The 11,970-nt window shown below is 39.5% G+C and overlaps 1 protein-coding gene across 1 annotated transcript in view; it reads left to right on the plus strand.

Annotated features, from left to right (window-relative positions):
* Positions 1-11,970, plus strand: part of BRCA1 (BRCA1 DNA repair associated) — an 85,781-nt gene that overhangs the window by 61,642 nt on the left and 12,169 nt on the right. The window contains exons 16-18 of the mRNA XM_007957724.2: positions 2,726-2,803; positions 3,285-3,325; positions 5,745-5,828. Of these exons, the coding sequence (XP_007955915.1) occupies positions 2,726-2,803; positions 3,285-3,325; positions 5,745-5,828 (203 nt within the window). The remainder of the gene's footprint in view (positions 1-2,725; positions 2,804-3,284; positions 3,326-5,744; positions 5,829-11,970) is intronic.

The raw sequence follows: 11,970 nt of genomic DNA on the forward strand, positions 1-11,970 counted from the left end.
CATTACTAATATCAGATGGATCATGGCTGAAAGCAAAGAATACCAGAAAGATGTTTACCTGTGTTTTATTGATTATGCAAATGTATTCAACTGTGCGGATGCTGACAAGTTATGGATGACAATCAAAAAATGGGAATTCCGGAACACTTAATTGTGCTTATGTGGAACTCGTACAAGGACCAAGAGGCAGTCTTTTGAACACAAGAAGAGGATACTGTGTGGTTTAAAGTCAGCAAAGGTGAGCATCAGAGTTGTATTCTTTCACCATAATTACTCAATCTGTATGCTGGCAAATAATCCAAGAAGTTGGACTTTATGAAGAAGAATATGGTATCAAGATTGGAAGAAGATTCATTAACAACTTAAAATATGCAGATGATACAACCTTACTTGCTGAAAGTGAAAGACTTGAAGTACTTACTGATGAAGCTCAAAGATCAAACCTCAACATAAAACAAAAATCCTCACAACTGAGCAAGTAAGCAACATCATGATAAACAGAAAAAAAAAAAATGAAGTTATTAAGGATTTCCTTTTACTTGGATCCACAATCAATGCCCATGGTGTTATCAGTTAAGAAATTAAACCGTGTATTACATTGGGCAAATCTGCTGCACAAGACCTCTTTAAAGTATGAAAAAGTAAAGATACCACTTTGAGGACTAAGGTGTGTCTGACCCCAGCCATGGTATTTTCAGTTGCGTCATATGCATGCAAAACCTGAAGAATGAATAAGAAAGTCTTGAGAAGAATGAATGCCTTTGAATTATAATGTTGGCAAAAAATATTGGATATACCATAGACTGCCAGAAGAACAAACAAATCTGTCTTGGAAGAAGTACAGCCAGAATACTCCTTAGAAGCAAGGATAGTAATACTTGGTCTCATGTGCTTTGGGTATGTTATACTTTATAAAGCTTGTTATACTTTACCAAGCATTATGTCTTGGAGAAGGATATCATGCTTGGTAAAGTAGGTAAGTGAAAAAGAAGACCCTCGACAAGATAGATTGACATAGTGGCTACAATGGACTTAAACATAGCAGCAATTGTGAGGATGGCACGGGACCAAGCAGTGTTTCATTCTGTTGTACGTAGGATCGGTATGAGTCAGAACCGATCTGATGGCATCTAACAACAACAAGAGAGCTCATCTGAAATTGGGCCTCATCAGTACAAGCCTAATTCTAGAGTAAGTGAAGTGAAGACCCTGTCCAGCTGTATTCTCTGTGGAGTAACTCTGCCTGCAACAGCTCCCTGTTCTGAGCACCATGCTTTCTTTTTAACACAGTCCCTGACAAACTGGAGAGTGTTCATTCAGAGGTAGATGATGAGAATAGAGAAAAGAAATCAAAATGTCATTTGAAAAATTGAGGAATGAGATGACTTAAGGGAACAAAACAACTATCTTCAAATATCTGAAGAATTCTTATCTGGAAGAGGTGTTAGATTCACATGGCTCCAGAAAGCAGATCAAAGACCAGTGCTGAGCAGTGGGGGGAGTGTATAAAGGAGTATGCAGATTGTGGTTCCAACTCTTAAAGCCTTTCTAACAAAATTAATTCTCTGCAAATACAGTGGTCCTCTCTAGGATATTCACATGGCCTCAGGTATTTGATCTGAGGCTCCAAACTCTTTGGCAGAGATACATTGCCTTAGGTTTCTGCTGTATGAAAATTGTACCACAAGGTCAGAGGGTTTCTGCTGTATGAAAATTGTACCACAAGGTCAGAGGGCAGTGCTCACTGGAAGCAGGTACCAGAACAAGGTACTACCAACTAAGTGCAATTTTAGAGACGAATGTCATTGAAGTTTAACATATCTTAAACTATAGGTTTGGATGAAAGCTGATAAAAGAGAAAGAAAACTTAAATGCAAATTAAATTTAAGTAGTTCAGTCTTTAAACGCAAAAGACCATATAACATTTTCTTATTTGAAATAAGAATGAGCTGAAATTTCTGAATTTAAAGCATATTATTAAATCAACTTTTGCAGCAAACAAAAACCTTTAAAAATTAAAATGTAAAGACTTCTGTGATGGAGAATGGTCACTGTTACTACTGGCAGATGGCCTGCTGTGTTCAGGATTTAGTTAAATACATTTCTTCTGTTTAAAACTAAGTGTTCTTTCTCCAGTTTACTTAGTTCTTCAAAGGGGCCTCTGAAACACTAGGAAATAAGCAAGTGATTCTTCAGCTACTGCTTTTTGAAATCCTTCTATAGAAAAGAGAAAAGCTATGAAAAGACTCCATTTTCCTGTCCTCTCAGGGGAACATTAGGGAGTTAGGATTCCCCAGGTGGAAAATTCTGGGAGTGAAAATTTGTTACTTATGTTAACCTTTCAGATGTAGGATTCCAGTGGTCCTTTTTCTTCTTTCACATTTTACTGTCCAGTAAAAAAGATCTGTCAACACTTCTCATATCAGCTCTACTGACATGGGTAATGCTTTGAACATGACAACAGAGATCTTTAGCAGCCTCGGCATCTACAATGGGCAGCCATTTCCTCTGGTCTTCCTATCACCCTTTTCCAAGCTTGCAAAGAACCACACCTGCTGTTTATAACTAGGGATGCTTCCAGCCTCTGATTCTGTCACATCCAGGAATGTTGGAGTCATCAATGAAGATTGACCTTGAGTAGCATAAGGAGCTGGGGCTTTCTTACAGCAGCATTTCCTGATTTTGTGTTCAACTACTAATCCTTCATATGTTTTTCATTCTGCAGACACTGAGTTTGTATGTGAACGGACGCTGAAATATTTTCTGGGAATTGCAGGAGGGAAATGGGTAGTTAGCTATTTCTGTAAGTACAATATAATTTCTCCCCTCCTCCCTCTAACACTTCAGAATTGCATTTTTACACCTAACATTTTAACACCTAAGGTTTTTGCTGCTGCTGAGTCTGAATTACCAAAAGGTCTTTAATGGTAACACTAAACTGGCTTTATCTTTAATGCATATCTCTTTGTTAAGATAAGCTGATGATGTTGGGAAAAAGGATTTCTTTTCAAAACTAATAGGACTTAATCTGCTCCTACCAATGTTAGCATATAAACTAAGGATTTATATAATAGTGGGCAGAAATCCATGTGCAGCAGGCACTTTTATAACGTTGAAATTAAGTATCAACTGTGTCTCCAGAAAGAAATCTCTGCCACAGGCTTTGTTAAGGAACTGTGGCTCTGTAGGGAAAGGACCTATACTCGGTATTCTTCTGATGCTCTTAATGTGAATCTCTGAACCATCCATCTCCATGTGACCTGATCTTTCTGTGTTTTCTTTAGGGGTGACCCAGTCTATTAAGGAAAGAAAGATGCTGGATGAGGTAGGTCCTTGATGTTACAAACTAGTCAGAGAGACTTGGTTCTGTTGAGTCAGATAGTCAAGGAAAATTGATGACACTTCCTTCCATTAACACATCACTTTCTACAAATCTTCCTTGATAATGGGGATCATTAAGAGTTATACAGAGCAAACCAGGAAATTCTGTGCTCACTCTTTTATATTCTAGTGTTCTAAAGAAACAGTCACTCAGGGGGAGGAAAAGTATAAAGCAGAAAGAATAATTCCTTGGGACCAGAAACAGGCCCACTTGAATTTTACATACATACATCTTTGTTGAAAACTGGCTGTTCACTGTTGTTGAAAAATCCTTCATATTAACATGTAAATGTATCTGTTTAGAAATCAGGTTCCTTCAAAGAGATGTTACACTTTATGATACTGAGAACGTGAGAGGTAAATAAGATAGAGTGTAGGAGGAGGAATAATTTTAGAACAGAGCCATCTAGGAGCTGCTGGTGACAACAGATCAGGCAAAATAAAATTAGTGAAAGCAGTTTAAAACTATTATATATGGTTTGGTATGCTCATAATTAATTAAATGACATTTCTACTGGTTTTATCTATCAGTGACTATTTATTCGGGACCTACTATATGCCAGGCACTCAACAAGACTGACCAGGTTCCTGCTCTGGTGGGGATTCATGTTCTACTGAGGGGAGATACACAATGAAATTGAATTTAAGATCCCAATATTCACTCAAACCATAAAAAAATGTTTAAAAAAAAAAGATGCCAAATAAATGCTATGGAGAAATATATAAAACAACAGGCTAGCAGTTGCTTGGGGTCAGGAGTTGGCTAGTTTGTTAACGAGGCTATAGAGAACCTTTCTGAAGAGGTTGAGCTGAGACTTAAATGATGATGAAGAATCAGCCTTGAAAACTATAGGAAACAAGTGTTACAGGCAGAGGGCCAGCAAGCGTAAAGGTCTTGAGATAGGAGTGAACTTGATTTAAAAAAAGAAGAAAGAGGCCAGTGTAGCTGGAGAGTAGTATAACTGGTGATACGTACAAGGTAGAGGTCAGACAAGGGGTAGAAGGTCAAAGGCCAGGGCCAGGTCAGGTGGGCCTGGTAAGCTGTGCTAAGGAATTTTTATTTTATTCTAAGGGTAATTGGAGGCATGAAGATGGTAGAAGAGGTTTGGGGATGGGTTTGGAGATAGGACTTGCTAATGGATTATATTTGGAGGATAAGGTTAAAGAGAGAATTAAGGGTGACTTTTAGAATTTTGCCCTAAACATCAGGTTGGATATTAGTCATTTTTAATTACGTAAGGAAGACATTGGAGAGGCACGTGGAGCATGTTGGGATGGGAGTAGGGTGAGAATGGAATCCAGAACTCTTTTAGACGTGTTAATTTTGAGATATATACTAGACATCCAGGTAGAGAGGTTAAGTGGGCAGTTGGACACATTGTATGAAGCTTGACAATGCGATCAGGACTACAAATTTGGGAGTCATGTTCACATAGAGATGAATTTTTCACAAGTCTCATTCAAGACACCAGGAAATGCTAAGTGCCCTTTTGCCTAACAGCATCCTGCAGTTGTGCTAATGCCTTTATTTTCCTTTATGATGCTCTTCACAGCAGATGGGGTCTCTCCTACATTCTTGAGTTTCATTATGAAGTGTTCCTAAGCATTCTTCCCAGATTTCTCCCCAAAACTCTTAACCTCCTCAATCCCATTATTCTTTATTCTCTTGCCTTTGCCCATAATTAGTAACTGTGAAAAACCTATAACTTTTTTCAGTGTATTAAATGTATATCTTGTCATTTTGGTTTCATTTACTATGTAAAATCTCTCAACTGAAATCTAAGAAGCCTGCCTTCTTTGACTGTAATACACAATTGATTTAGGAGATAAGAAATTCTCCAGTTATCCTCATAACAGCACTGTATTAGCAATTTAATCTAAATGCTAAGCGAATGTTTTGAAAGGAGTTCAAAAACCAAACACGCTGCCATCCGACTCATAGTGAGCCCTCCTTGGGTTTCCAAGGCAATATCTCTACAGAAGTAGATTGCCCAACTTTCCTTCTGAGGAGTGGCTAGTGGGTTTGAACCGCCAGCCTCCTGGTTAGCAGTCAAATGCCTTAGGCACTATGCTACCAGAGCTCCCTTGAAAGGAGTTAGATGTTTAAAACTAAGATACATTAAGTCCCTGTGAGGTGGGAAGCCAGTTGTTAACCCACAAAGATTTGCTTTGGTGAGTTGATTTTAGCAGCAGAGATGCTGGTCATTTCATCTAATCTACCATAAAGAATTACTTTTTTTTCTTTTTGTCAAAATTCTGCCTAGTGACACTGAACTCCTTAAATATGACATGTCTACATGAGTCTTATTGAAGAGAGCTTCTATCTCTCTGATCCCTCTAATTTGGCACTTGGTTTTTTTCAGTGTGATTTTGAAGTCAGAGGAGATGTTGTCAATGGAAGAAACCACCAAGGTCCAAAGCGAGCAAGAGAATTCCAGGACAGAAAGGTAAAGCCCCCTTCCACCCACGCTGACAAAACCCCACCACTCCTCTGTGTTCCAGCTCCCATCATGGAGATAGTCTCATTCATCTTGTAAGGCTCGTTAACATACTCACTGCTAGAGCACTAGCTAGGTTCTTTCACACAGGTTCTTTTATAATTTTCCCAGCCAAACAAGGTAAGAGTAAGTATTATCTCCATTTCATTACGGAGGGAACTGAAAGTTATAATGTTGTTGTTGTTGTTGTTGTTGTTATGTGCTGTGGAGTCGGACTTGACTGATAGCAACCCTTCCTTGGGTTTCCGAGGTGGTATTACCTCAGAAGTAGATTGCCCAACGTTTCTTCTCAGGAGTGGCTGGTGGGTTTGAACTGCCAGCCTTCTGGTTAGCAGTCAAGTGCCTTAGACACTATACTACCAGAGCTCCTGAAAGTTATAATAGGCTATATGATGTGGGTTTCAGTCTGAGGTTCCTATCTTAGCCAGTAAGTGCCAAAGCTGAGATTTGAGTCAGATTTGACTCTAAAGACTTGCTCTTTCCAGCTTACTGGTGTCTTTGTCTAAAGCAGTGTGCTAAGTTCACAGTGCTGTCTGGAAGCATAGAGGAGGAGGTGATTAATAATTGACAATAGCTGACATTTATATAATCTTTACTTTGTGCCATGGGCTGCTCTAAATAGTCAGCCATATTTTAACCAATTAACAATTTTACACCAATCTTATGATTGTGTTATTATGTGTTACTATTATTGTGTTATTATGGCTATTTTACAGATGAGGAAATTGAGTCTCAGAGAGGTTGAGTACGTTGCTGAAAGTCACACTGCTAGTGAGTGATGGAACTAAAAGTTGAACTCAGGCAGGCTGGCTCCAGAGTGAGCTTTTAAAGACAAAACTATGGGTTTTTTTTTAAAATTATCGAAAGGTTCACAGAGAAAAGCAGTAGCAGATTATTCCTAACACTTTGCAGAAGTAGGGGTAGAGACCCTGGAAGACACTGTGTGTGACTTTCACAGATCATACTGTAGTAGGTGATGGAGCCAGACAATATCCTTTCAGGCAGAAGTCCAGGCAAGATTGCACACCTTCCTGTCAGGCCTGAGTGGACGGCTTCTCAGGTCACTGAGTGCTTCTGTTCCCAATCTGTATTTCTTCCCTTTTTAAGTGCACCAGTGGGCATTTCAAAATATCTCCATACTGGACGCCTTCAGCTCCTTTACAGAAACTTGAGAGGAAACCAACAGAGATGATTTTTTAAAGAAAAATACTTTAAGAAATGATCGCAAATTAAGCCCTAGATGTCAGAACTCTTGAGGTCAGCCCCCGCGCCCTCTGAGCCTATCAAATAGCTGTTCCAGATGCCAAGCGAAGCTGCCAGTCCTGTTTCTTCTGCCTTCACTCCAGGGCCGCTCCATGTGAGCCAGCCGTTTGGTTTCACTCCACTGTATGCAGGGCAGAATTAACACCAGACCCCTTCCTCCTTCAAAGGCACGTTCAGTGCTTTGGATTTTTCCTGCATTCAGGAGAGCAGTGATAGAAAGTGGTCAAGGGAATGATGTTCTGAAGATACTAAATGCCCTAGTATTTTCCTACGGAAGGGAAACATGTTGGTAGAAGTGAAACTTGACATTTCTTATCTTATAACTAGACATCCTCATCAGTGAGTGTCAGCCCATAAGTAAAAAGTCCTAATCTTTTGTACTTTGCATGGCAGCCTTTGACTCCAGCTAGCTGCCTGAGGACAACTTCTAACATTATAAGCATCTATATCCTGTCAACAGTTTAGGGGTGCAATTTATTCACACAGATAGTGACAATGGCACAGATGGAGTCTGTCCCTTAAAGCAGAAGCAGACTTGTCCTACTGTCCTTTCTTATTCCTCTGGCTGTAGTTGAAATATGTGTGTGGAAGGGGAGAGGAGTCATTTCCTAAAAAGCCATCCATGTGTTTTTAGTTTTGTGATCTCCATCTGATCTCTCTCATTTGAGGGCCAAGGTGTTAGGCCTAGGCAGTTTTCTTTTTCGTGGAATGGGGAGGAAGGAAAAGGGTCAATAGAATAAGAGTTACACAACATGATATATAAAAAGGCAAGTTGTATAAACCCACCGACATACATTTGGGTTTCTTTTAAATGATGCCTGAGTTTTTTTCATAAGAATCCATGCCAATGAATGTGTAAGAATTTGTACTGTCCAACACAGAAGTGACCAGCATGTGAGGCCATTTAAATTTTAAATAATTAAGATGAAATAAAATAAGAGATTTGATTCCTCAGTCACTCTACCCACATTTAAAGTTCAATAGCCGTATCTGGCCACTATATGGGTGCACATGTATTTCCATCATCAAAGAGCGTTCTTTTGGGCAGCTCTGTTGAGCACTGTAAATGGAAGAGGCCCCTGGAAGATGCAGTGTAATTTGTCTTCTGGAAACCAGGCAGTCAGACCAGCTCAATGAGGAAAAGCAGAACCAGGCTTCACTTCTAGGATTACATGATGGCGGAATAGGCAGAAAGACTGCACAGACCTTCAACAAAGAAAAGGGGAATCAATTAACACAGACACAGAAATAATTCTAGACCCCTGAGCCTTGAAGGGAAGGATATAGAAGTGGACTAAACTCTAACTAGCAGAAGAATTTGCATGAAAACACCAAAAAAGGAGACATACAGAGCTGTGGTCTGGCAGTGATCCTGATGGCACAGACAGCTGGGATATTGCCGAATGATGATAGGACCTAAGAATTAACCTAAATATGAGCCCTGCTACCCAGAGACTGCATGAAGGACTGCTCTGGTGGCTGGGGAATAAAAGGGGAAGCAGCGAAGAGGAAGGCGGGCTGAGCTGTGAATTGTCTGTCCAGAAGGCACAGCTATTTTGAATGTTTACAAGCAGCTTGACCATTTTGGATATTTTAAGCAACAGCATTCTCCCAGATTGCAGGGACTTAAGAACAGGCTCCACTTGCCGGGAACCCCAAGGACATTCTGGACCCAGATGACTTCAAAGGGGTGACATTTCCCTTGTTAATCTTATACCCCACACCCTCTTGATGAATGAAGGTGTGGCCATCCTTCACTCCCACCTACTTTCTGGGCCGGCAGGAATTCCATCCCAGTCTGTGTGCTCTGTCGTAGCCTGGGGGCCCTGCACCTCCCTTTTTCTTCTTTTTTCTGTTTTTTAGTTTGGTTGTTTTTGTCTGTTGTAAAACTATTATTATTACTGCTTTTGTTCTTTTTACTATTATTCTTTATTCTTCCCCTCCCAGGTTCCAGTTTTCAGTTTTTTTTCTTTTCCCTGTTCCTGGTTGCATTTTTTTTTTTTTTCTTTCTCATGATTAACCTTTGTTTCTCTTTTTGCATTTTTCCTATTTTTTTCTTCATTATTCTCCTACTCTACCTTTTTTCTCTTATTGCCCTACTCCCAGGTATTGTAGGCTTTTGGTGGTGGTGGTGGTGGTAGTTTTCTTCTTTTTCCCTTTTGTCTTTTTTGTTTACTGTTTCTGTGTGGTTACATGGTATATTTTGTGTCCATGTGCTTTTACTTTTTTGATGGTTATTCAATTGTTATTTTTGTCTAACTGAGTGGAACACAGCAACAGTGCCCATGTGACACAACTGCACCCACATTCCTGCAGCTTCACTTACTGAGTGAGAACCACCACTTCGTTCTCCGCCAACAGGCCAACAATTAACAACCACCAAGAACAGCCTGACTCACCCTTGGCTGCTCTTCACAAACAGTTAACAGAGATCTAAATACAACAACGCTACAGTGTCTCGAAGACAACAGACCATCACAGTCCACACAAAGAAGCAAGATAAAGTGGTAGAAACAAGGGAACAGGATAGAGACCCAGAACACATACTTGAGGAAGAAGCAGCATTGGAACTCTCTGATAAGGAATTCAAAAGAATTATATTTAGGTATCTTCAAAGAATTGAGAGATAGACCAAGGAAAACACAGACAAAACCTTAGAAGAATTTTGGAAGAAAATACAAGAACAAAATGACAAAATAAATGAAAAATTAGAAATGATTCTAAATCTACAGATAGAAATCCTAATACTAAATTGTCAGAAATAGATGACACATTGGAAGGGCAAAGGAGTAGAATTGATGCATTGGAAGACAGAATTAATGAGATTGAAGACAAATACATGAATACTTCTTTGGAAAGGGATCAATCAGGAAAAATATCAAAACAAAATGAAGAAAGCCTAAAGTTCATATGGGATACCATCAAAAGGAGTAACCTATGTGTCATTGGAATTCCAGAACAGGAAGAGAAAAATAACACCACTGAGCAAATTGTCCAAAATTTGTCAGAGAACTTTCCTGATATGATGAAAGAGGAGAATATATCCATTTAGGAAGTCCAACAAACCCCAAACAGGATAGACCCCAAAAGAAAATCACAAAGACATATCATCATCAAACTTACCAAAACCAAAGACAAAGAAAGAATCCTGAAAGCAGCATGGGAAAAACAAAAAGTTACTTACAAAGGACAACCAGTAATCTCTGATTTCTCCGCAGAAACCATGCAAGCAAGAAGGCAATGGGATGGTATATATAAAACCCTGAAAGAGAAAAATTTTCAACCAAGGATCGTATACCCGGCAAAATTGTCCCTCGAATATGATGGTGAAATTAGGAGATTTCCAGATAAGCAGAAACTAAAGGAATTTATTAAAACCACACCAACCTTACAAAAGATACTAAAGGGAGTCATTTGAACAGAGAACTAAAAATAGCAAATAACAACTGTGATGGTTATGTTTGTGTGTCAGGTTGACTGGGCCTGGTTGAGTGGCTGAGCAGCTGGATGTAGTATTCCCCATGATGAGATTGGTAATCAACTCCATGGTGGAATTTACTGGGAGCAGCTGAGTAGCTGCCTTTGGGATGTGGTCTGCTTCCTGTATATAAGGATAAGCTTTGAGAATGGTCTCTAGCCTGTGGCACACTTGGACCCTGCATGTATCCGTGTTGTTGCTCAGCAGCCTGCCATGCTCTGCCAACCTTGGGCCTTACAATGGATTTAAGTTAATGTCCTGCCGTATGGTTTGGTAACATAGGGACTGTGCCTTTTTCCTTGTCAACCTGGGGGCTTCTCAGCCTCAGCAGCCAGCATCTATCTGAGTGAAGAAATGCCTCTACCTCCTGTAGGCCAGGAACAGAAGGCAGAGCTGGACCCCAAGGTTGAGGGGCTTTCACCCAGCCCCAGAGCCTGGCACTTTGAACTTGGACTTAAAACCTCCAAATTGTAAGAAATAAACTCCTATTTGTTACAGCCATCCCATTTGTGGTATACATTCTTGTCAGAGCGGCTCTAGGCAACCAGAACAACAACTGACCATTAATACGCAAGATGACATAACCCAGAAACCACAGCTATGGACATATCCAAAGTAAAATAAGCCTACAAGATGGTAAACAGGGAACCAGAGACATCAATTGGCAAGTGAGGACAACTACAAACCCAAAACAGGGGAAGTACTGTGTAGTTACTGTGGTGAGGAAGTCAAGAGAGTTGCAGGATAGAATGGACTATTCTTATCTTGGGGAGAAAATTATAAATCACAGGGTAACCTCAAAGAAAAACAATAAACCTTCACATCACAATAAAAAAGAGGACAAGCACAAATATTCAGCAAATACTAAAACAACAGCAACAAAGGAAACGATAACATGATTCATAAACATAATGAGCTCAGCACAGAAAAGAATATGGAACAAAGAAACCAGGGACACCATGAAGAAACACATAACAAAATGACAGCAACCAATTCATACTTGTCAGTAATTACACTGAATGTTAATGGATTAAATGTACCACTCAAGAGACGGAGAGTTGCAGATTGGACATGAAAACAAAATCCATCAATATGCTGTCAACAAGATATACACCTTAGAAGCAAAGACAAAAATAGACTAAAAATAAAAGGGTGGAAAAAGATATATCAAGCAAATGTCAACCATAAAAGAACAGGAGTGGCAATATTAATTTCTGATCAAATTGACTTTAACACAAAAACTACCATATGAGACAAGGAAGGACATTATATAATGATTAAAGGATCAATTGAACATGAAGATATAACCATAATAAATATCTATGGACCCAATGAAAGAGCCCCAAAATA

This window comes from Orycteropus afer, unplaced genomic scaffold (genome assembly GCF_000298275.1).
Source record: "Orycteropus afer afer isolate SDZICR_OR568_19922 unplaced genomic scaffold, OryAfe1.0 scaffold00786, whole genome shotgun sequence".
In the NCBI taxonomy this organism is placed as follows: domain Eukaryota; kingdom Metazoa; phylum Chordata; class Mammalia; order Tubulidentata; family Orycteropodidae; genus Orycteropus; species Orycteropus afer.